The sequence below is a fragment of the Aspergillus nidulans genome, chromosome VII, assembly GCF_000011425.1.
Source record: "Aspergillus nidulans FGSC A4 chromosome VII".
NCBI classification, from domain to species: domain Eukaryota; kingdom Fungi; phylum Ascomycota; class Eurotiomycetes; order Eurotiales; family Aspergillaceae; genus Aspergillus; species Aspergillus nidulans.
In genome coordinates, this window is record NC_066263.1 from 3568427 (window position 1) to 3593224 (window position 24798).

At 52.1% G+C, this 24798-nt stretch overlaps 6 protein-coding genes across 6 annotated transcripts, besides 2 other annotated features; 4 read left to right on the forward strand and 2 right to left on the reverse strand.

Moving 5' to 3' along the window:
* Positions 1-24382: part of a sequence feature (contig 1.38 569..233386(1)) that runs on past the window's edge.
* On the forward strand, positions 1712-3113 carry ANIA_10289 (uncharacterized protein; the record flags this gene model as incomplete). Its single annotated transcript, XM_050613025.1, has 2 exons — positions 1712-2898; positions 2951-3113. 2 exons carry the CDS (start codon positions 1712-1714, stop codon positions 3111-3113), a joined length of 1350 nt encoding a protein of 449 aa, XP_050468868.1.
* ANIA_10295 (bZIP transcription factor) lies at positions 3855-5403 on the forward strand (the record flags this gene model as incomplete). The annotated part of the gene is made up of 3 exons (XM_654857.2): positions 3855-4319; positions 4389-5241; positions 5294-5403. The coding sequence occupies exons 1-3, from the start codon at positions 3873-3875 to the stop codon at positions 5401-5403; spliced, it is 1410 nt and encodes a 469-aa protein (XP_659949.2). The 5' UTR covers positions 3855-3872.
* Positions 6073-7821, reverse strand: ANIA_02346 (uncharacterized protein; the record flags this gene model as incomplete). The annotated part of the gene is made up of 2 exons (XM_654858.1): positions 6073-7340; positions 7470-7821. The coding sequence occupies 2 exons, from the start codon at positions 7819-7821 to the stop codon at positions 6073-6075; spliced, it is 1620 nt and encodes a 539-aa protein (XP_659950.1).
* ANIA_02347 (uncharacterized protein) lies at positions 10388-12095 on the reverse strand (the record flags this gene model as incomplete). The annotated part of the gene is made up of 4 exons (XM_654859.1): positions 10388-10807; positions 10843-10916; positions 11045-11233; positions 11558-12095. The coding sequence occupies 4 exons, from the start codon at positions 12093-12095 to the stop codon at positions 10388-10390; spliced, it is 1221 nt and encodes a 406-aa protein (XP_659951.1).
* ANIA_02348 (ankyrin repeat domain-containing protein) lies at positions 14916-18310 on the forward strand (the record flags this gene model as incomplete). The annotated part of the gene is made up of 2 exons (XM_654860.2): positions 14916-16973; positions 17455-18310. The coding sequence occupies 2 exons, from the start codon at positions 14916-14918 to the stop codon at positions 18253-18255; spliced, it is 2859 nt and encodes a 952-aa protein (XP_659952.1). The 3' UTR covers positions 18256-18310.
* On the forward strand, positions 19753-23829 carry ANIA_02349 (ABC transporter ATP-binding protein; the record flags this gene model as incomplete). Its single annotated transcript, XM_654861.1, has 5 exons — positions 19753-19872; positions 19938-20125; positions 20172-20828; positions 20886-23073; positions 23128-23829. 5 exons carry the CDS (start codon positions 19753-19755, stop codon positions 23827-23829), a joined length of 3855 nt encoding a protein of 1284 aa, XP_659953.1.
* Positions 24383-24798: part of a sequence feature (contig 1.242 998..3786(1)) that runs on past the window's edge.

Genomic DNA, 24798 nt, shown 5'->3' on the forward strand with positions numbered 1-24798 from the left:
GGTGCACGTTGCGAGATATTCATGTTATAGCTATATCTTAGCAATCAGGTGGGATCAGAATACGGGCTTAAAGGGTTAAACGCATCTCTCCAATGTTTATGGCCTTTGCTAACAGCACCAAAACTCAGTTGTAATTCCAGAAGAAACTAGTTGGCCTACCTATGCCTCGTACCAGGATACCTTCAAAACAAAAAAAAGAACGCTACTTTCCCTTCACCAACGTCATGACTGCCCTAACCGCCACTCTTAGAGTGACAGGACGCCGTCACTTCTACGCCATATCCCCCACCTCCTTCCGATACCTGACCCAACTGATCAAGAGCAAGAGTTACAATCCACATATTATTACGATCAGGTATTCAAGAATGGCGACGCCGCTTCGGCACTATCTGCCAGATTCCCTGATAAGCGACAGTTCGACGCCCTTTCCCCGTTCATGTAACGGCCTTACTGACATAACCAGAAATGGAAAATATGCTCACGCGGGCTGTAGAAGCCCGTAGCTACCTATTTGGTATCAAGACATTGGAGAAACGAGCTCACGCTTGTTGGTCCCGAAGGGATTGTCGAAACTGAAGGGATGGTGGAAAGGCTCTCTAGAAGATATTATCCTTCAGCTGTATTGCTTTTACTACGGGGCTCACGTTGCTTCCTCCTCCAAAGGGTGCTGACTGTTCTTTAGCACTGCAATATGTTATTAGTATTATTCCATTCGAGTATGCATTTCACTATATTGAATTGGTCAAAATGGGGATACAGTGATTTTCTAGGCCCTAGCACAGTAGATATAAAAAAGCGGCTTTTCCTCATTCTAAACATAGTAGGAATTCTGCTCCTAGAGCCTCAATCTAGCATTTGTGGTCGTCCTCTTTTATTCCCAAATATTTCCGCCTCCCTCCGATTTCGAAGTAGTTCTGTTGATTGCATCACCCAAACCGGGTTCCCAGAGCTCTGATAAGGTCTAGTTGCGGCAAGATGCAGTTAGCGATGGATGAGTGAACATCCCGCCACTCATGCTACCAATTGTTGCTGACCTCGTATTCGGTCTATTTGGCCTCGTGTTCGGATGGCGCTCGGAGCATGTAAGAATGGGACATTCAACCGAATGGTTAACTGATCTAGACCTTTCAGCCCGCTCGGTTACCTTAGCTTGGAATAGCTGGAGGAGGTAGGTTTGCCCAAGCAAACAGTAGAGGCGCCATCCGCAGTATATAGCTCGGCTCTAGCTCAATAGTCCGATACCAGACGAGGGTGGACCTGAAGGAAGGGAACTCTTCATGTTTTTAATAACAAACTCAGTTGATATTAACATGACGTCGTGGCTGGGTGCATTCTGAATCGAGCTGGTAAAGGTTGATGTATCTACACATGCAAAGCACGCACCGGATGACGGGGACATGGACGACTGGTTCGCATGAAGGTGCCGTGTTGCTTCTGCCACTGCTTCTGCTGTAAACCCAGCCCGTCGGGCAATATTGTATCTCATTGATTCGCGGGCTTCTACACGTCGGACAGCGAAGTATTGAAGGGATGGTTGAGGTAGAGATGGTGTTATCTATTAAAAGGGACTGTGTCCCAGTGGGCATCGCCATGCCCTAACGCAGGATACTCTTGGGAAGCGCCTGTGAAAGCCAGTTGATACGAACTATAACGCCATATTACTCGCTCTAATCTTTCTTTTCTTCGAGCAAGGTCTACAAGCTAAAAAAAAATGCCGTCTTTCAGCAACGGAAACCAGCTGCAGATAAGCTCAACGTCGCTACCACTTCAGGGCAAGCTAGTGCCTAAGCCTATCTCTACGCAGCCATTTACTCTTCTTACCTCCTATCTGCCCTTCACGAATGAGGCCCAGAGACAATGGTGGCTCGACTCGGGCTCCTTGTTCTCCCGGTTCCTCCAAGCCTCACAGTACACAACCGGCCAACAATACAAACACCTGCTCTTCTTCCACCGCTACCTCCTCCCTTTTCTCGGCACCTATCCACCAACCTGGTTCAGCATTGTCAGCCGACAGGGGCTCGCAATTGAATATAGCCTTAATTTCCAGGCGTCAGGCAATCCCGTTATTCGGAGTGCATTTGAACCGTTGAGTTACGCGTCCGGGAAGGATGCTGCGGATCCCTTGAACAAGCGACCTACAGAGGACTTGCTTGCAGGGTTGGTGGAGCAAGGGTTGGAGGGATTCGATATGACACTCTTCGATCATGTTCGGGATACAATCTTCATTTCGGACGAGGAGACGGCTGCCCTTGAAAACCCAGATGCCTATGGGATCAAGACGCATACTGCTCTAGGATTCGATATGAAGGGGGACAACACGGTGGTCAAGTGCTATATGCATCCGCGGTGGAAGAGTCTTGCAACGGGGGTTCCGGTTGCCAAGCTGATACGAGATTCGCTTGAGCGGATCAAGGACCAGTTCGATTGTGAACAGGCGCTCGAACTGGTTGATGAGTATATGGAGGATAGTGGATCGTGGGATTTAAGGACGTTCATTGCGTGGGACTGTGTGCCTTTGGCCCAGACGCGACTCAAAATTTACGGCATCATCAACGAGGTCTCGCTGGGCAAAGTTGAGGAACTGTGGACGATGGGTGGCCGGCTCAACGACGAGACGACTCTCGAGGGACTCTCGCTCCTTCGGCGCCTTTGGCACCTACTGGAGGTCAATAAGGATGACCGGCTGTTTTCGAAGGGGGACGAGGAGAAACTCGAGTATGGCCCAACAGTCGACGGCTTCCTGCCACTATTCTGGAACTATGAGATCTGGGCTGGCTCGAACAAAGTAGCGCCAAAGGTATACATCCCCGTATACGGGGAGAATGATCTCAAAGTCGCTCTGGCGCTGTCGAGATTCTTTAGGAGTCTGGGGCCAGCGTGGCAGGAGAAGGCAGATGGGTATGTGCATGTGCTAAGAGGAGTCTAGTGAGTACACATTTTGTTCTTTTAGGTTGGCCATGTGCTCATATGCTCCAAAACAGCCCCGATCTCGATATCAGTCAGACAACAAGACTCCAGGCCTTGATTTCGTTTGCGTACTCCCAGGAGAAGGGAGTCTACGTGAGTGTCTACTACCATTCGACCAGTTCATATCCATTCCCAGGGCGCACTGAAGAGGTCAATGGTCGCGGGATGGATGGGACTGCTTGAGAGGCTGCTTGCCTTTCCTTTCCCTTTCTCTCTTCCTTCTCTTGCTTCTCTTGCTTGTGTTCCTTCTTTTATTATCTATTCCTTTACCCCTCATCCCCGCGCCGAGATATCAGCTTCTACAGTAATCGAACCATAAATATGTGCACACTGAGATGACTGAGCCCTGGCTGAATTTTCAGATGCATGATTCTTCCTGACTGGGTGGAGTATAGAGTCAACCCTAAGGTTGAAGCAAGCAGGATTATGCATCCCAATCACCCTATCGTTCTATCCATCCAATTTCGGCTCTAATATCTACCTCCATGAACATTCATATCTCTGATCTCTGGAGTTTGCGAGGTGGATTCCTCATCAAATGCGAGCCCTTTCAACAAGGGCGTCGACAGTTCGTCCAAGGTAACATACTAGAAAAAAACCTGAAACATGTCACGCGTTCATAGTTCGAGCTGTAGTTGAAAGCATGCTCTTTCCAATAGTCGATAGTCTCGCACAGTATCCAAAAGTGAGGTGAGTAGCATCGATGGTGGTTGATGGCCATGGCATGGTGTGGTTGAGAACAAGGCGTTGATTACAAATCATGACCCAGCAACAGATCACATGCTCCTTTGGGCAGTCGCTGACAAATTCCCTTCAGCTGCCATCTCGTTTCTGTTCCCCACACGAGCTCTGCCCTTCAGCTAGAACTCTGCCCTCAACAGCGCACTGATATATCGCATCGGCAAATGGAGACAGAGTTCTACAACAGCGTGAATTGGGCCCTCACGACTGATCCCACTGATGCCTTGTTCCCCTGGGACGTCGGCGTGGATGCGGATATCCTCCCGCAGTCAACGCAGGCAGACGCCGGACCTGGAGGCGGAGGGTGGGGGGATCTGGACCAGCTGCTCTCCGCATCTTCCTATCCGGTCCCGGAGGCTCAACTCCAGCCTCAGGCAGAGATCAAGTATAACAGCGCCGTGCCTTTACTTGGTGGGCTGCTTGTGGATAACGATAACCAGTCGAGCACGGACTCTGGCAACCAGCATACCAGTGCAGACGAATCCACAACCGCCACCGCGCCTGTACCTGCACCCAGGAATCGGCCGCCAAAGCAGCGGGCCTCTGAACCAGCCAGGAAACGGGGCCGGCCCAGAAAACTTATTGAGGATGGTGGTCTAAATGCAGAAGAGGTAAGGCGCATCCAGAGACCTGAAGACTGGGTATTGCATCGCATTGTGTTTCTGATGTAACCATCTCAGCGCCGTCGCACCCAAGTCCGCATGGCGCAGCGCGCCTACCGTTCCCGCAAAGAGGCAAGTGTCTCCTCGCTGAAGGAGCGCATCGGTCAGCTCGAGGCAGCAATGAAGCAGATCAGCACGGCTGTGATCTCGTTTGGCGACGATCTCGTCCGCTCGGGAGCTCTAGACACGCATCCGGAGCTGCTCAAGCCGCTCGGGAATACAGTGCAGGCTTGCTTGGCGCTGCCGGCGATCCCTCATAACGAGAGTGTCGCCGGCTCCCCGTTCGATAATACCGGCCACAAGCGGGGGATGCTTCCGTTATCGTCTAGCTCTAGTTCGGACGGTACGACGGGGGATGCAATGACCATGTCCATCCCCGAGTTCATCGACCGCTTGCACGTAACCTGCAGCTACCAAGCGTACCTCGTTACTGCGAACCCGTCGGTCCCACAGCGGCGCATCGAGCGGCCGTTCCGTATCCTGCTATCTCTTATGCCCCGCGCCTTTGTGGCCGAGTATTTCAAAGACTGGTTGCTCGCTAGAGCAGGACACAAGAGTATGGACCAGTGGGACCATATACCCTTTTTTAGAATCGGAGGGGCAGGAACGCATTATCCGGCTCCTAGCGGGAACGTGCACTACCCGTTCCCCTCTCCTCGCAGTTCGGCGGCTGTGCAGGAGGACGTGTCCGCCTTTACCGCGGACATGGGCGACGAGGTTGAGGATATCTGGTTTGATCTCGGCGATTTGCAGGGTTATTTAACAGAGAGAGGGGTCGTTTTCCCGGCGTCTAGCCCGGGCGCTGGTACCGTCCCGTTAGGGCTGGGGTTGAGGGAGCAGGCTGCAACGGATGTGGCGCGGTTTATGCAGTGTATGTTCAAATTTTCTTTCCTACTCTTCCTCCATTGCTGACAAACGTGCAGCCCTAGTTCGCATCGCAATCTGCCTCGGCCGGTCACCGGGCTTCCGGCGCCGCGATGTTGAAAGAATCGTGGACGCATTCTTTGCCTCTCAAACCTCACAAGTTGTATAAGACGCAGTACTTCTCTTTTTTGAAGAAAAATCTGAAATTCCAACAACTCATGCAAGGGCCGGCATTATAGGACTAAAGGAGAACTGCATAGAACTCCTATTCATCTGTTTCCGGATAAATAGCGCAGCATATAGGCCGTTTCACAACACGCCCGCTCCCCCGAAATACGAAACATAATCTTGATGGTACGGCCTATCGTGCAGGATAACTAACAGGAGGGTATTTTGGAAGACTTTCCTGGAAGTAAAGAATTCCAGCCAGTTGTTTTGGTTCTGTCAAGGATACAACTGGAAGAACTGCCAGCATGGGAGCAGATACATGCCTAGGCTACATCAAAAGCTGGCCTCGCCAAGCCTGGAGTGCCCTAGTGAAAAGTGCAGCGGCAGGTGGATTACCTGTATTTAATCCATCTCCCTACATGCCAGAATGGAATGAGTGTGTGATGGATTAGTTATCAGTTGTCGATTAAGCCACAATAATGGAAATAGAGTAGAATAGCTACCGGCGAGCCTATTAGCCGCTGACCACAGTGAAGCCAATTGTCTAAGTGTCATCAGACCACGCCCTAAGAGAAGCTATATCCGAGGATGCAACTCGGTAGGGCAAGAGAGACCCATGTCTGACGGGAACAACGCCTCAGTAAGAATGCGAGGGTACCAGCCCCTTCACCTAAACACGCCAAGGTTCTCTGGACTCTACCCAATCAGACTCATATCCAACCCCAATCCTCCAAGTACGTCGTTGTGTCCAGCACATTCCGGCTGCTGCACACCCCTCTGACATTGGGGGTATATTTGCGTCCTCCCAACTGCCATGGCTGTCTTCCCCGCGAATTCTACGAAACGATGACCTCAGGATGCCTCCCATCAGTTCACCCCAGCCGTACGCCCGCGCCATATCCAGCACCGTCATCCCGCATTTGTCTTTTATCCATGGATCTGCTCCATGCTCTAACAGATAGCGAATCGCCTGCTCGTCCTCGGGGGCCAGAACTGGCTGTCTTCCTGACCGCTTTACCAGACAATGCAGTGGTGTATGGCCGTCCTCATTCTGCTGGCTCGGATCCGCGCCCAGGCTGACCAGGGTTTCAAGAGTGTCCAGGCGTCCGTGATCGATAGACAAGAAGATGGGCGCTTGCGCGGGAACTTCGCCTGAGTCGGCCTGGACTTGTTCTGTTTGAGTTGGAGACGTGGCTGCTTGGGTTTCTACTCTCGCGGCAGCATACGACCGAGGAACGCGTCCGTCAACATCGGTCAGTTGCGAATCTGCGCCCTTTTCCAGCAGCATATCAGTTAGCCAGACCTGACCGTATTCTGAGGCATAGGAAAGCGGAGTTCGCTCGTTGGCGTCCATGCTGTTGATAGAGGAGCTGTCAAGGTTAGGGTGCTTAAGGAGAAGAATCGCTACGTCCTCTTGCTTGTTCGAAATCGCATGCAGGAGAGGCGTGATCCCATTACGAGTCTTGTTCACGTCAAGGTCATGCCTTGCCAGCAACTGCTTGAGCATGGTGACATCCCACGAGTCCAGCGCAGCCCAAAGCGGGGTGCAAGAATGACGGTCTGGGAGGTTCGGGTCGACCTTGTCGTGAGCTAATAGCAGTCTCACATGGCGCGCTTTGGGTCGTCGTATTTCAGCAATAAGCACTGTCAGGCCGGAATGTTCATCATGTACATTGGCGTTCGCGCCATGCTGCAAGAGCGCCCTGACCAGTTTTCTCCTTCCACACGTCAAGGCCCACATCAGCGGTGTCCGCCCCCAGAGATCGCAGTAGTTGATATTGACTCTTTGATCCTCTATGAGTGAAAGCGCAGCCTCGTCGTGGGAGTGCAGAATGGCCAGGAAGAGCGGGATGGTGTACTCGAGTGTTTCTTGTTCCTCCTTGCTCACGTTCGTTGTGAACATGTTCTGTACCGTTCTCTGAGACACGTTGGAGACAGCTACAATGGGGGTTACAAGCGATTTTGATTGGTCGTCTTGTTTTTCACTCGGTTCAGACTCGTGATGATCGAGGAAGACTCGAACGACGTCCGCGTGCCCGGCCGCCGCTGCAGCGCAAAGAGACGTACAGGGCCGTTCGACCGTGAACCGATGACTGGCGCCCTTTCTGAGCAAATACCTAACAATATCTGCGTGACCTTCGGATGCGGCACAATCTAAAACAGTGTACGCGTCGGGGTTCGTGGCGTTGATATCCGCGCCCAATTCGACCATCCGCTGTACGACGGCCAGGTTGCCATGCTGGGCGGCGTATACCAGAGCCGAACTGTTGGAATCCTTCATGTTGATTTTCAAGAGGAGGTCTGATAAGAGGCAGTAGAGACGGCGGTTTGTTTTTGTCAGGGAGCTTAGGTCGCGCTGCAAAGGAATGACCTCCCCAACGAAGAGGAGGAGTTCATCAGGGAGATCGAGAAACAACATGGTGGCAACAGGCTGGAGCTACAGTAGAAACAGCCAAAAAGCAGAAGGAAGGAGAGACGCGACAGGGCGCCTTCCTCTCTGATATTTTGTATGACGCTGAGATGCTGGCGTGCGGGGGTGACAAGGCCGGGATGCACCTGACAGCTTGGGGACGCGGGGTTAAGGTCCAACCAATTGAAGAAAACAACGAAAATGGCCGAGGTAGGGGATGCGGTAGTCTGGCATGAACGCTTTCAAGAGTGCGTCATCTCATTTTTGTTCTGGCCGTGAGGGCAAATCCGCCGCTTGAAGGTGCCTGCACGGACGGGCGACACGGAAGACGGTACCCGGGCTCTTATGTTGTGCGGATTTTCTCTTATAATTATGTGATGGGCTTCTCTATCTTATTCATCAGAAATCAATATAACTAGCCAAAGCTTGACCGACCGACTATTTCTTGGGCTGTGCTGGTTTCTTGTAAATGCGCTAAAACGAGGACTTGGATATATCCCATAAGAAGCTATGACATTTTTCTGGGGTAGTCTATGGGCGAACCATGATGGTGGGTTACTAGACCACGCCTGCAATATTGGAATAATTTCTCTCAGGCGATCCCGCGAGTTTGATGGAGCGTGCGGAAGCGTGGGTAAGGAGCAAACACGGTCATCAAGATGAGCGCGGCAAGTATTTGGGCCATTCCATACTCGTCGGGGGCAATGGCGATGGAGGACAATCAGACGGCAGTGTCTGCTCCTTAAAGTGTGGCAAGCTGGGACGTTCTCGCACTGCAGGAGTAATGATCAATGCTCTTAGGGCGCGGTTGCTACTAACCCCAAGGGACACCAGGCGTATATGACCGCATTCCCAAGTGCAAGGCATAATATGCACGTTATCTGCATGAACAGTGGTTATTCGGCTGTCTACTACATGTCGTGCAGTTATCTTTCCCATGCGCTTCGATTTCTAGCCTGATGTAGTTCGTAAACTCTGGAGAGAGTATGCCCTCCCATCGAGACATCTATACATCTATACAAGACAATCTGCAATGTGAATCGAGGGAGAGATATGCCTCGCAACGAGAGGATGTAGATCAAGGTCGCTACTTCATAGTTAAAGTTGCACTATGATACCCATTTTATGTTTCAGCAATCTACCTCATCAGCGTCAGATGAGTGTGGAACTCGGCCCAGCTGGATGCGGCAGCCGGAAAGCGTTTGTTAGCAAGCTCTCTTTCTGCTATGTTGCAGTCAAGGAGTTGCAAAGTATGTGGTTGGTAAATGTACTTATTAGCTGGATGAGTATGGATGCAAGAGCAAGGGACTTGACATAGACACGTTCCTTATCCTGACGGAAAAAATTTCATTTCATATCTAGTAGAACGATCCCGACTCGATGCGGAATAAACGAAGCAAACAAGGTTTGAGATATTAACAAAAGCCGGCCAGTCACTGGGGTCCCTTGACCCTAATTCAGGATGGAATGCCCTCCTGTGGCCGGTACGAACACTTGTTGCACCTCCAAGGTGAGCATTCGCGGCATGTATAGCACTCATGCCTATCTGGTATGCGGAAGATCACTATCAACGCCTGTTTGGCTGCATTCTGCGTACCGAATAGTAGGAGAAGTGGCCACAGCATATCTTGCAGATAAAACATCTCGTTCTCCTGGGGCTGCTTCTCTTTTACTCTACTCTGGTGCATGGAGAACATAAAGGTATCTTAGATCAACCAGGTTTGGCAAGCACTCAAGATACGTTGACTCCATTTAAAAAACAATGGCTGGGAACTGTCTCACTACTCCATTCTATCCGCCATTCACCTCTTTATTTACTAAGGAACGCATTAGGGTGACACCTATATAGTTACATGGCTGATTATCCAGGTCGAGTTTAGATGATACGTGCCAGCAATGGCTGTTCATGTATAACGCACCAACTACCTTTGCATCTGAAATCTCTTGCCTTGTAATCTTGAACTTGCTTGAGGGTCTACTGTTATTCCTAAACTTGCCTACTGCATGCACCTCCTACTCTTGCCCATTCGCAACCAGCACCCGTCCACCATCCACACACAGCGAGATACCGTTCACATACGCCTAGCTTCAATCAGTCCTCCAACCTATCACCATGAAAAGCATGTAGTAGGAGACCTTACTCTAGCTTTGGACACTAAATATAGCAACGTCCCCGCAAGGTCTTCCCAACCCGCCCTCTTCGCAGGAACCTTGTCAAACAGCCCAGCGAATATGTTCCCCCTCGCGCCAACGGGGTTCATCTTACTCGGCACGACTAGAGACAGATTAGCAACGCTAGAGGTCTTTCGTTTTATTCGACATTAGCTGATTTAAACTCTGTCGGGAAATATGGTAGATTAAACCACGTACAACCGGGATTAACCCCGACAACACAAACATACCACCGCGCAAACCTGGCCGCAAGTAACTTCACCAAGTAATCAGTTGCCGCCTTCCTGCTCGCATATGAGGTCAAGTCCACGTTCGTGGCATTGTGCATGCTGGCGCAGAAGCTTGTGATTACCATCACGCCGCGTCCTTGCTCAGCTCCTCTGCTTCGCCCGCCTTCAATCTCCTAGTCCGTGGCCGCAGCCAGTGATGGTAGAAGATCAACGCATAGAAAGTAGTGCGCCGTTGTTTTGACGCTGAATGTATTTTCCCAATCATGTTCGGTCCGTGAGAACATGGATTCCTGCAGTTCAAACAGGGGTGCAGTGAAGACATTACACTCGACCGGCGGATCCCGTCGGGTTCCAGCGTTCGATATGAGGATGTCGAGCTTCCCCCCTTTGGCCTTGGAGATGTACGATGCCAGTTCCAGGAGAGCAGACTTGGATGAGAGATTACAGGCGTAACCCTGTGCGGAGCCCCCTGAGGATGCTGAACCCCAGGAGGTTAAGTCCGAGACAGTTTCGTCGATCGGGTCCGTTGGGAGGGCGACTATGTGAACTCTTGCACCGTTGGTCATAATCCCTATAAATCCAATCACCTTTAGCTTTAATTTGGGGTGTCATACAGAGATGGGATTACTTTGGCGACCATGGGGCCTATCCCGCTGCTGCCGCCAGTCACGACAGCAACGTGGGCTTTGATGCTGAAGAGGTCTAGGATGACAGTCAGCGCTCTGGGTTAAATCTGTTGCCGGTGGGACCGAGGTGGTCGATGTCTACATGAGCCAGTAGTGGTGGCAGTAACGATGGAGAAGCGCGGAGATATCAAGGGTAAACCGCACCGCGATTCCCAGCCTGGGCATTAATCAAGATCATCGTCTTGGGCGGAATAATTGCCCCATTCCAGTTGATTTCTGTCACTTCTTGCGCGGCAAACTCATCGAGCTGACAGTATAGTACCGCGCTGCCTCCTTGATGATCGCATTGATATAGGTCACCCTCTCCTCCGTCACGGCAGCCGTCCATGTATCCTGCAGATCTGGGTACCACCGCTTGATATCCTCATACGCATGGTCCTGCCAGGCCTGCAGCCATCTGGCGTGAAATTAATCCGATCGCAGAGGCAAGTGTCCCGGGAATCGTCTCAAACCCGCCCGACACAAGTGAGAGACAGATACTCGACACCTCGATGCCCGTCAGTTTGGTTCCTTAACCTTCAGAATTGCAGCAGATATGCATGGCTTGTCAGTTCCTCTCTCGATCATCTTGCGGACCCGGGTGAGAAGATCAAGGTACTTGTCTCGCCTGTCGCGGGTTCTTTCGACCGCGCCTTCTTCTCGTTGTTGGGCACGTACCGGAGAAGCGAGATGTAATCTTGTAGATTCTCAGCTGCGCTGTGCAGGAGAGATATTGCCGAACCAGCGTACAGGATCTCACTGAGAACTTCGTCGTAACCTCATCCATGCGGATACCGTAGCAGAGTGTCAGTGTCGTGTTGAGCGCGTACCGCTGCAAATACGGTCTCACACTGACCTCAGCCTCACCATCTTTGCTGTCGCGATATAGATCCGTAAAATGCAGCAACTCTCCAGATCGAACATAGGGTGGGTGGTAGTTCCGTAGCGCTGGTCGTCCGAGTGCTGTCCCCGCGGCCTTGCGCTTCTTCCTGCATGGCTCGTCCCACGGTGATGAGTCGATCGTGTACCCCTGGGTGCTGGAGATTACGCAGTAAGATGTGTAAAGTTTTGGCCGATCGATGAGTGCGTTCTGGTGGCTCAGTAGCATCTTGCGGCAGTCATCGAAGGATTTCACGACCACAACGCGCGTGTTGGCCAGCCTTATCTGGAATACAGAGTGTCCGTACTGCCGCCACCACTTCTCAGACGGTCGCATGGTCTCCACCGAGTTTAAGAAGGTGCCCAAAAATGGGGAGAGCACCTGGAATCACGGGAAGGTTCTTGATATGCGGGATGTCGGTTGCCAGGGTGTATTTGTACAGGAGGTAGAGGGTCACAAGAATGAAGAGGAGAACAGCAGAGTAGCCTTGCGACAAAGAAACAGTTTAAGCCGTGATATCGTAGTCAGTCTTCATGGTGGCAGCGTCTTGAGAACTAGTAGCTGGCAAGATTGGGAACTTTCATCAGATCCCCGAGTGAGGGGGCATTTTTATCTGCTACAGGTAACATTTGCGCCTTGCCTACCTGATAGCGGGCTGAGACTAATGTGCCTCCATTATGTAAGTGACGTTTGGTGTCGGACAGTTTGATGGTTATGGGATCCTTGTCCAATATAGGCCTTTCTGCTAAAATCCAGGGCTCCCCCAACTGATAGACTACTTAGAATATCAGCAACCCCTCATTCCAGACTGCGACGGCACGCTTAATCTTTTCAGAACCGTTTGCATCATATCCAGAATATGGACGGCCGACGGAATCCTTTTACAGAATTGCTCCAAGATGCCCAAAACCAATTCCAGGTCTTCGATCGCTCTCATTCTCTCATGGGCCAAGCGCGCTGCATCTGGCTGAAAGTGAGCAGTGTTCAGATGAGCAAGAGAGCTGCTTTGAAAGTAGTCATCAAGTTCAGCCAGTTGAACGCAAAACGCTGCTGGCGGTACCGATTGTTGGCTTCCCGGATCGTCATCCCCGATGACTCTGCTAGGATATCCATCTCTACAGTATCTATGTCGTCTGTGACGCGCACAACGGACGGTCGGCATAGCATAGTGAGATGTGTGTAGTAGTTCAGGTCAAACCAGCTTTTACAGAGATGGGGGGACCTTGGACTTGGCCTCGAGTAAGGGGAAGGGCATACTACGGCGCCCTTCAATGAGGCGTTTGTAAAGGATCTCCTGGGTATTTGTACTTGGGCGTCGGCAGCACTGGAGAGAGCTCATTTTAGATCCTATCATGCTGGAAATCTTTCGGAGTTCGAGGTTATGGAGGGGAACCGCCATGCTGGAGGGACCCAACTCCGCACGGGGGATGAGGCCTGTCGTGGCTGACTCGGCTCCTTCTCGTCTCCACCTTAGAATAGTATATCTAAGCTCTCGACTACGAAGCTTTGCTTCCCCGGACTGTCTGGAGAAGATAGTCTGACATACTACTTGGTTCTGGCAGAAATAGTTGGGGCGGATAAGGTAGTTTCCATAGATTGACATCCATTATCTTCTCATCATTTATTCCATCTTGCCAGGATCTTATGGGAGAAGGAAGAAACCAACAAATGCAATTGATCTAGAACTGCATGCCTGTGAATCGAGACTGCAGAGACAGGGGCACCGTGATAGGGCAGCTTTTGTGCAGGGCTTGAGTAAACGATACGCCAGGGCGGGCTTGAAAATATTGTTGAGGACTGAATAGTCCATCGAGGTCTATCTTTACAGACGGCATAAGCAACGCCGTATTAAAGACAGCTCTTTTCAAGAAAGAAGTTGGTAGTAATAGTAGCTGACTTGCATCCATATTTGTAGAGAATTGGAAAAGGCATATACTAGGGCTCAGCCCCAACCGTCGATCTCCCCGACAATGTATTGAGGTCATTGTTAACATCAACCACAACGACTCAACAGGCAGATTGCACTGTTACCATTAACATAGCCTATAAAACAGCTATTGCCTTAATCTCCACTAGAGACCGCTCATAGGACAACTCACTTACCACGATAGTCGTCTCTTCAGCACCCCTCTCGATCCGCCCAGACTTTGTCCAATCCTCTTCATAGCGGTGTTCGTTTTTCAGTTCCAGGAGGTAAAAGCAGCTTCAGAATGGGACGGATCTGCGTCTCCGCCATTGGCGCCCTGGGCGATGGTTTGATCCGGTCCATTACGGCAGCCGTTTGTGCCAGGTGTTGGCGGTCCAGCTGCTGTCGGGGTGGATGACGGGGATACCGGAGATGTATTCAATAGTCCTGGAGGATACAAAATCAGGGCGGCGTGGGCGTAAAGTGTTACATCTGCTGTAGCTTTCGAGTTTGAAAGGGCCGGCCGGTGAGCGCCCAAACATGCTCGACATTGATCGAATTGATAGGGACTATTGTCAGAACCGCCGCAGTGAGGAACACCCTCACTGAGATGGCCAGGTATTCATTCTAATCTTTAGAGACCGTCTGAGCAGGCAATGCGACCTCAAACTCTGCTGGAAAGGGGGGGAGGGGGGAGGGGGGAGATGAAGTCGGTAGAGCCTAACCCACAAGAAGATACGTGACCCCTTGAGGGATGATATCTTTCTCCCTCTCTATCAATGTCTTGCTCCGCCAGCATTATTTGAGATCGGGTGGAAGATAACTAAATCATTCGCCGACCACTTCCCAGGCCAAAATACTCCGCATAAACGCGAGCCTGCAGGTCCTCAGTCTGGAGGCCATACTCTCCAGCCAATATATCTAGACTCTATGTATTCTATAAATCGAAATTCTCAGTATAGGACAGACTCTTTGCAAGAAAGCTCATGGAACGGTAAATAGCCGTGGTATGGTTGGCTTTTTCTCGATGATCCCAGCGCGCGGTTAGCAAAATGGCCCAGTATACTTCAGTCTGCATACGCAAAACCAAAATAAACAACCAATCAGGACTCGGCAAGAATGCACCCTGCAGGACTAGTTGCAGTGGGGGCGATGGAGATACGGAGCCCCCTATGCTCACCATCTCCTTCTTGCCGCTGAGCCACCACCGTCTCAGAGAGTCAAAGCGGCTATTTTCCATGTGATGCAGGATGGCGTCCTCCCACCCTCAAACCACCCAATTTCTCCACCAACTGCCTGCAGAAATCATCCTCTCAATCGCCGACGCACTGTCGGTTAGGGATCTCAACCGGCTACTCCGATCGTGCCGTCGCTTTGCCAGCCTCCTGCGGCCCCGCCTCTATCGGCTCGCGACAACGTACACATTCGAAGCGCATGGGCGGCGCAAATCCCCCTTGACCTGGGCTGCTGAACATGGAATACTCTCCACTGTCCAAGAGATGCTGGACGCAGGCGCAGATGTTACAGCCACGGTGGGCGGGTTCACCGCGTTCTACCAAGCCCTCAGGAACGGACACACCGAGGTTGTTCGGGTTCTCCTAGACGCTGGGGCCGATCCGCTGCCGAGCAAGAGTAATGGAGGCATTCCGCTGGTGCTGGCTGCCCAGCACGGGGATGAAGAACTGCTTCGCCTGCTCCTCAGGGTGACGCCGACAAACGCGACGGGGGAGCGTGCGAACTACGAGCACGCGGTGGCAAGGGCGATATACCATGGGCATATCCGCCTGGTGCGGTTCATGCTGGACAATGCGGCAGGATGGCTAGACGTCGCCCATAACGGGCACTTGATCTATCAAGCAGCGAGTACGGGGAACTGCGATATGATCCGGCTGCTCATCGGCTATGGGGCGACGGTCGAGCCCCTGCATCGCACGGCGCGACATCCGCTCGTCGTCGCCGCACAGAACGGGCACAAGGAGGCCGTGCAGCTGCTCATGACGCTCTCCAAGGAGAAATCTGCGCCCACGGCGGAGCCGGTCAAGGACCCCGAAGAGCGGTCGATCTCGGCGCGCCTGGTCGACCGGTTCGGCACCGATGTCTCGCAGCCTACCAAGGACGGCCTGACGCCGCTGCAGATCACACTGGAGGAGTTTAGCCCGCCGGAGGTCATCCACCAACTGCTCGACCTCGGCGCCGAGCCGAGCGTCCAGTCCAGAGACGGGTCGACGGCACTGCACACGTTGGTCCGGTTGAAACGGTATGACCTACTCGAGACTCTAATCGACGGCGCCTCGCTCTCTGCCTCTGACAGCAAAGGCAGAACACCGTTGCTGTTAGCGGTTGCTGTGTTCAACGTCTCAGCGGCGTCGCTTTTCATCGAGTGTGGAGCTGATCTTGCAGCCAGGGATATACACGGAAGAACTGTGCTGCACCTAGCGGCGTCTCACTCTTCAGGAGTGATTCTGTCTATGCTTCTAAGGGCGGGAGCGGACGTCTCTGCGACGGACGAGGCCGGTCGGATTCCGCTGCATTACACGACATTTGGATCTAATCTTACAATCCCTAGCGCGTTTATCGCTACACACAGAGCTACAAGAACCGACCACCTCGTCCGATCGCACACCGGCCGAACCGTCTTGGATATGGCGGCCGAGAGCGGGAATCTGGATTTGGTAAGGGAATTGATCCGGGAGGGTGCAGACGTCAACAGCCACTGGGAGGGATACTCGCCGTTGCACGCCGCCGTCGCCAACAGACACCCAGAACTTGCGGAACTGCTCCTCTCCCATGGCGCCAACCCGCTGCGTCTCGACTACTACGGGCAGACCCCTTTCGACCTTGCCGCGGGCGATCGATCAATGCTGGACGGGCTCGCACGATGGTGCGATATCCCATATACACGCACCGACAGAGACACGAGACGAGGCGTCTTGAAGGAGAGCGTCCTTCGATTCGCGTCCCGGATATCAGATGGCCAAACGGGCGACTTCTACAAACTAGCCAAGTGTCTTGTATACCTCAAGGATGATGAGGCAGCGCTCGCCGCGTTTAGGCAGGCGGCCAGAATACGCGCGTGCGAAGACGACCTTCGGTACCCGATGTGCTGCGGCGGGTGTCGCAAACGGCTCAACGCCCCCAGATTCTCAGAGGCTGTGGTGTTAGTCTGCCGCAGATGCCACGAGCTTGATTTTAGCGACCCGTCGCCCTTCTTGGGCTTTTATTCTACCGATGCCGGGTTTGCTACGCCTTCAAATAGTGACGAGAGGGGGAATGACGAGCTCTGGAACGAACAGCTTGAGCAAATCATAGTTAAGTACTCTTGAATATCAGTTACACTTTTCAAAAGATTCTCCCGTCCTTTAGTGCCCTGACATTAGCCCTGCAATGAGTTCAACTTCATACGTGACTCAATACGTGACTCGATAGGATTGTATGCAAGGCGAGTAGTGCTGGGAGTATTGCATAAACCGACAATGTGCACTACTGTCGAACCTGAAAGTTGATATCTCCAACACCTGTCACTGGATCAGACGACATCATCAGGTAGACTCCTGGTATAGCTAGGTAAAAGAGTTCATCGTGAAGGAGCCCCATTCGCGCCAAGACATTTGTATGGATATTAATATCGCCTCATTCTGATTGGCTGAGTGTACATAGACGGAGGATCAATCTCACCGACGGGCCGATTGAATCCCCGCGTCAGCCCACAGCTGCCTTATGCTATTTATAGCCACCTAGGAGCTCCAACACAGCTTTCCTGGCATTATATTTTCTAATGTCACCTGTAAGCGTCCCCGATACGTCGCAAAGCCAATGTCAAAACAACGTGTTACCCGAATATTCGGCTATATTGCAATCCCCAGCATTGTAACAGGTCTTGGGATTCATTCAGGCCTGAAACACCTTGAGAATAAATATCCAGAATTACCGCCCGCAGCAGCAGGAAGCAAAGCCCTCAGCACGCCAGCTCGACCAACTCAGCACTGCCCATACACCGATATCTACGCGGCAAGGATTCCGCTCCGTGCTCTGCAGGCACGAACGCGGCACCCTGAGACAAAGGACCAAACCGCGCTCGAGGAGGCTTGGGCACGCTCTTTATTATCGTGTCGGCTCCTGCGCACCGAAGCGTCGCTCATCGGGTTACTTACCAGGGGTAAATATGAGCCTGGCGACCTTGGGGACAACGGGTTTGGGCCTGGTCCCGGCTCGGAACCCCGCGTCCTGCTGAACGGGGCGTTGACGGTACAAAGACAGCCAGGCGCGGAAGGAAGCAATAGCCTTCTTGTTTCCTGGAAGATGCCCGATGGACCGCGGCTATTCTTTGAGAAAATTGCGCGCTGGGGATACCCGTGGCGACTGATGTCTGGCGGTCGACATGAGATGATTGTTTCCGAGCCGTTCAACGTCAAGGGACAGGGCGAGATGGTGGAAGTCAGGTTCTCGGCAGCGCATGATTACGAGATTGTCGAGGAGGAAGGGGGCCTGCAACAGCAAAAAGTTCTGCCTGCTTGGGCGATCCGGTTGCATCGCGGGTACGCGCGGTTGATCCTTGATATGGCAGCCAGAGATGTGGAGAGGGGGACTTAAGACGAACAAGTGATTGGTTTCAATGCGCGTTTCTAGTTTTGGTCCGACCTGCCATACCTCGTTGATTGAGCAATCTCCTCCTTCTGAGAGGGTCCTCGTTAAGGGCACCTTGGCGACGAGCGGAGCTCAAAGTGGACGAGCAGAAATAGCCTGAGACGCTGTTGAGTAACCTCAATCGCTAGCCCTGTGATTCAAAGGCTGTTTACTCGCTGGCAGTTGAACTAGCTGAACAGAGATTGCAGAGGAATCAGGTTCCGAGGAGAATACTCGCTCCACTCCGTACAAGGACTCTCCATCGGAGCTATCTTGCCTCTGGGACAAGACCTAATATTAAAGAATCTTAAAGGATGGAATGCGAGTCGCGGCATCCTATTACTTCTGCAATAGGCAATCACATGCCATTCGTCTAAGACAGTACGAGAAATGATTACGCCAATTTCAATTGACTGTGTTTACTGGTACCCCGCGTCCGCTCAGCACGAGACAGACGCCCTGTCAGTTGACAGCCCTCGCTCTGCTCCAACACCTAGCAGCTGCAAGGCTCTAGCGTGATCTGTCAAAGGGAGTGTGATATGCAAACAGCTAGACCACCATTCCGGTGAGATGGCCATCTCTTTGCCGAACCAGGGTATATCAGTGCAAAGTTTGGATGCAGGCGCTGTGTATGACTTTCACAGCATCACTAGTACACTAGATAGTATCCCGCCACTGTGCAAAAGTGTATATACTCCGCAAGCAGGACCCACTATTGAAGGGTGGAAGTGTACCAGCTCAACCAGAATCCGGCCGTTGACTATATCATTGCATCTATGGGCTATTGCTTTCACTTGGCTAGTGCAAGCTGACGAACTTTGCGTCTTCTATTGTAAGGATCGGCTGACTGGGCTGAGTTGGCTAAAGTTCCTCGTCAGATATCCTTTAGGTGTGCTTCAAACCAAACAGAGGCAAAATAACTTCCTTGCATATTTTATTAGGTTCACTTGGCAATGGCCACAAGACAGTGTTCTCACAGTCTGCGACGTAATTGCAATGTTGTCGTCGCCCAGACTGAAAGCCTCGAGGGCGCATTTAGGGGCATGTACCCTTTGAAATACACCACCAATAACCAGCTTGTCTCGTGTTGCTCAAATAACCTAGAACCAGACAAAATCCTCACCAAATTTTCGGCAATAATTAATATATTGTCTGTGAGTCACCAGCTGTATGTTTGGATAGGTGTGATCCACGGAGCCCGCGGGATCCGAAATATCCAAGAACGCCACGCCGTATCCTCGGATCCCGCGGGCGAAATACGAACAGATTAACTTGAAACTAAACCGCGTTTAGGGAGCATTCTGAGACCCAGACCTGGCAATAAGCTAGGCGCCAATGCGGAGGCTCGGACCCTCAGTTTACCGGCGTTCGGACGTGTCTACTTTAAAAAAAAAGAAGCTCTCGTTGTCACCATCGTCATGCTCGACCGCGGCTGTACCGTCTACCTGAAGAGAGATAGGCAGTATGAAGTCCACGGCTGAGAGTAAAGAGACTCCGTCTCAGGACGAGTCGACCACCAGTGTACCATGCACGGAGGCGCCTCTGGTCGAGGAAGGGGAGGAAGCAAGCTTTGGCGCATACAAGGTGCGTTACCCGACTAGCCAACAGATCTGACGGTACACAGTCAAGCTGATATGCTCGCGCAAAAGAGGATCTTTACATTCGCCGGCAGGACAGAACTTATCCTTCAGGCCGTTGCTATCCTTGCTGCATGCGCCTCTGGAGCAGGAATTGCGCTTCAAAACCTCATCTTCGGCCAGTTCGTCACCGTCATCACCGATTTCACCAACGGAATCTCAACGCCGGCAGACTTTCGTGACAATGCCGCCGAGTTGGCGTATGTATCCTCTCTGAGTGCTGGTTACAGAGCTGACGAGGTTCAGCCTCTACTTTGTATACCTGGGCATCGCGCGGCTCGTCCTCTCCTACACCTACAACACCCTCCTAACCTACGCGGCCTACCGCATCGTCCGCAATATCCGACACGCCTATCTCAAAGCGGCGCTGAGCCAAGAAGTGGCATACTACGATTTCGGTAGCGGGGGCTCCATCGCCGCGCAGGCAACTTCGAACGGCAAACTGATCCAGGCCGGCGCCTCGGATAAGATCGGTCTTCTCTTCCAGGGCCTCGCAGCATTCGTGACGGCTTTCATTATCGCGTTTGTGGTGCAGTGGAAACTCACTCTGATCTGCATCTGCATCCCCGTAGCCACGATCGGCACGACGGGGGTGGTAGCTGCGGTCGAGGCTGGGCACGAGACGAGGATCTTGCAGATACATGCGCAGGCGAATTCGTTTGCCGAGGGTATTCTGGCGGGTGTGAAGGCTGTTCATGCTTTTGGGATGCGGGATAGTCTGGTCAGGAAGTTTGATGAATATCTGGTGGAGGCGCATAAGGTCGGTAAGAAGATCTCGCCGCTGCTTGGTCTTCTCTTCTCGGCGGAGTATACGATCATCTACCTTGGATATGGGCTGGCGTTTTGGCAGGGGATCCATATGTTCGGCAGGGGGGAGATTGGGACTGCTGGGGATATCTTTACGTACTACCAGCCCTTTCCCTTTGAGCGATGAGTGAAGATACTGACATGACTCAACAGGGTTTTGCTCTCTGTCGTCATTGCGTCAATCAACCTGACTTTACTGGCGCCGTATTCAATTGAATTTAGCAGGGCTGCTTCAGCGGCTGCGCAACTGTTCCGACTCATAGATCGAGAGTCTGAAATCAACCCATACGGGAAGGAAGGCCTCGAGCCGGAACGGGTATTAGGCGACGTCGAGCTCGAGAATGTTACGTTCTCGTATCCCACGAGGCCGGGGATTACCGTCCTCGATAACTTCAGTCTCAAGGTCCCAGCGGGAAAGGTGACTGCCCTGGTAGGGCAATCTGGATCGGGGAAGAGCACGATCGTGGGATTGCTCGAGCGGTGGTATAACCCGACCTCTGGGGCGATCAGACTCGACGGGAACCTGATCAGTGAGCTCAATGTTGGCTGGCTGCGGAGGAATGTGCGGCTCGTACAGCAGGAGCCGGTGCTCTTCCAGGGAAGCGTGTTCGATAACATCAGGTACGGCCTCGTCGGGACGCCGTGGGAGAATGCCTCTCGGGAAGAGCAGATGGAACGGGTGCAGGAGGCCGCGAAGTTGGCATATGCGCACGAATTCATCTCTGAGCTGACCGACGGATACGATACGCTGATCGGCGAACGGGGTGGTCTGCTTTCTGGAGGCCAGAAGCAGCGGGTTGCGATTGCCCGCAGCGTCGTTTCTCAACCGAAGGTCCTTCTGCTGGATGAAGCAACCAGTGCTCTTGATCCGCATGCAGAGACGATTGTTCAGAAGGCTCTGGACAAAGCAGCTGAGGGGCGCACGACGATTGTCATTGCTCACAAACTTGCTACGATCCGCAAGGCGGACAATATCGTTGTCATGAGCAAGGGTCACATTGTCGAGCAAGGCACACACGAGTCACTGATAGCCAAGGACGGCGTCTATGCCGGTCTGGTCAAAATCCAGAACCTGGCAGTGAATGCTTCAGCACATGACAATGTAAATGAGGAGGGTGAAGGCGAAGATGTCGCTCTCCTGGAGGTCACCGAAACAGCAGTAACCCGCTACCCAACCTCCATCCGCGGTCGAATGAACTCCATAAAGGACCGCGACGATTATGAGAACCACAAGCACATGGATATGCTGGCCGCCTTAGCTTATCTCGTCCGCGAATGTCCAGAACTGAAATGGGCCTATCTCGTCGTGCTACTGGGGTGTCTTGGTGGTTGCGCCATGTACCCCGGCCAAGCTATCTTGATGTCTCGCGTTGTCGAGGTCTTCACGCTCTCGGGAGACGCTATGCTAGACAAAGGAGACTTCTATGCCAGTATGCTGATCGTTCTCGCGGCCGGGTGTCTGATCTGTTACTTAGCTGTCGGATATGCAACCAACACTATAGCCCAGCATCTTAGTCATTGGTTTCGACGCCTCATTCTGCACGACATGCTGCGACAGGATATCCAGTTCTTTGACCGTGAAGAGAACACTACCGGTGCGCTGGTAAGCCGTATCGATTCGTACCCGCATGCAATTCTCGAACTGATGGGCTACAACATCGCCCTGGTCGTGATTGCTGTCCTGCAGGTGGTAACCTGTGGCATCCTGGCCATTGCATTCTCCTGGAAACTAGGGCTGGTCGTTGTCTTTGGCGGTATTCCACCCCTTGTCGGTGCTGGGATGGTACGAATCCGCGTCGACTCCCGCCTCGATCGCCAGACATCGAAGAAATATGGCACCAGCTCGTCCATTGCCTCTGAAGCTGTAAACGCTATCCGGACCGTTTCGTCCCTTGCAATCGAAGAGACGGTGCTACGTCGATACACGGAGGAACTAGACCACGCTGTCTCGTCTTCGGTGAAACCCATGGCTGCCACGATGATTTGTTTCGGGCTGACGCAGTGCATTGAGTACTGGTTTCAGGCGCTGGGATTCTGGTATGGGTGTCGTCTTGTGTCGCTGGGGGAGACTAGCATGTATAGTTTCTTTGTCGCATTCCTCAGTGTGTTCTTTGCGGGTCAGGCGTCAGCGCAGCTGTTCCAGTGGTCGACCAGTATTACAAAGGGAATCAATGCGACGAACTACATCGCTTGGTTGCACCAGCTCCAACCAACAGTGCGCGAGACGCCGGAGAACCACGATAAAGGCCCTGGATCTGGGGCGCCGATTGCTATGGACAATGTGCGCTTCTCGTACCCTCTACGGCCAGACGCCCCTATCCTGAAAGGGGTGAATCTGAAGGTAACAATCATCGCCCGAATATGATCAATCAAAGATACTAATCGATACGAACAGATAAACAAAGGCCAATTCATCGCTTTCGTCGGCTCCTCCGGCTGCGGCAAATCCACCATGATTGCCATGCTCGAGCGCTTCTACGATCCAACAACAGGGAGCATCACAATCGACGCTTCCACCCTCACCGACATAAACCCCATATCCTACCGAAATATTGTGGCACTGGTGCAGCAAGAGCCAACCCTTTTCCAAGGGACAATACGGGACAACATCTCGCTTGGCGTCTTCAACCCGAATACGCAGCCTTTCTTTTCTGATAAGGATGCAGTGAAGTCCGTGTCTGATGAGCAGATTGAGTCGGCCCTCCGCGCAGCTAATGCCTGGGACTTTGTCTCCTCATTGCCGCAGGGGATCTACACGCCCGCTGGCTCAGGCGGGTCCCAACTCTCTGGGGGGCAGCGGCAACGCATTGCCATTGCCCGCGCGCTCATCCGAGATCCAAAGATCTTACTCCTTGACGAGGCTACGAGTGCCCTGGATACAGAGAGTGAGAAGATCGTGCAGAAGGCTCTCGAGGGGGCGGCCAGGGACGGGGACCGGCTTACGGTTGCTGTTGCGCATCGATTAAGCACGATTAAGGATGCTAATGTTATCTGTGTATTCTTTGGAGGAAAGATTGCGGAGATGGGAACGCATCAAGAGTTAATAGTTAGGGGGGGGCTGTATAGACGGATGTGTGAGGCGCAGGCCTTGGACTAAGAATGCCTCCTTTCATGGCGCTGGGAATGTCAGTCAGGGATAGGGATATACTCAATTTCTTCTATTTTTGTGTAATCAGAATATAATGAATATAGAAGACCACTCTGCTCCGAGGCATCGGAACACTTAATATCAAATAGATACCTAGACCACTTTTCCATGAACAGGCCCGTGAAGCTCTATGGAGGTAGTGCACGCTTATAAATAGACAATTGTTGCTCAGAAATTCCCACTGACTGACTGGGTCAGGCTCTTGAAAGAAACCAATGAAAGTCTTCAATACACGTATCGTTTGACATATTTGTGATATAGAGGTATGGAGCTGACAGCAAATCATATAGGACGGCGAAATGTGTATGCAGCCCTCCCGTCCACGCAGCCATAAGCCAAAAAAAGGCCTTTGTTTAATTTGTTTGATCATATCGACAGATAACAGGTACCAAATTATGGATAATTGCAGGTGAGTGCTTGATTAGGTGATGATGTAGCACAAATGTATTCACCTTCACTAGTCAAGGGCCTGAAATGTCAATCATACACCTGCAGATTATTGCTAGTCATCTATCAAGCTCTCCTATTCAGGAAGTGGGAGCTAGAGCTCCAACACCATTAGATATACATCGACAGCTCTAAGTTATGTCTTTTGAGGGCGCCTGTTTACGATAGATTCCACACTGTATTATCTTGGTTTAAGCCCCGATGCACCGAAGACTGCGGGACAATGGAAACTTAGGAACGGCATCGTACAGCTACCGGAACTAACAGGGATCACTTTGTAGATCTGAGGATATTTCCTGTTGCTTCCTGTGATTACAGTTTAAGCATCGCTTCAGAAGAGCATATTGGCTGAGTAGGATTGACACAAGCCACCTGGAGGGTCTCGATGTTCCTATGTGGCTGTCTTACTTGCATAATATGCTCCTGAGCGTCGACAAGATCTAGTGTAATAGTTCTCGTCAGAACAGTCAA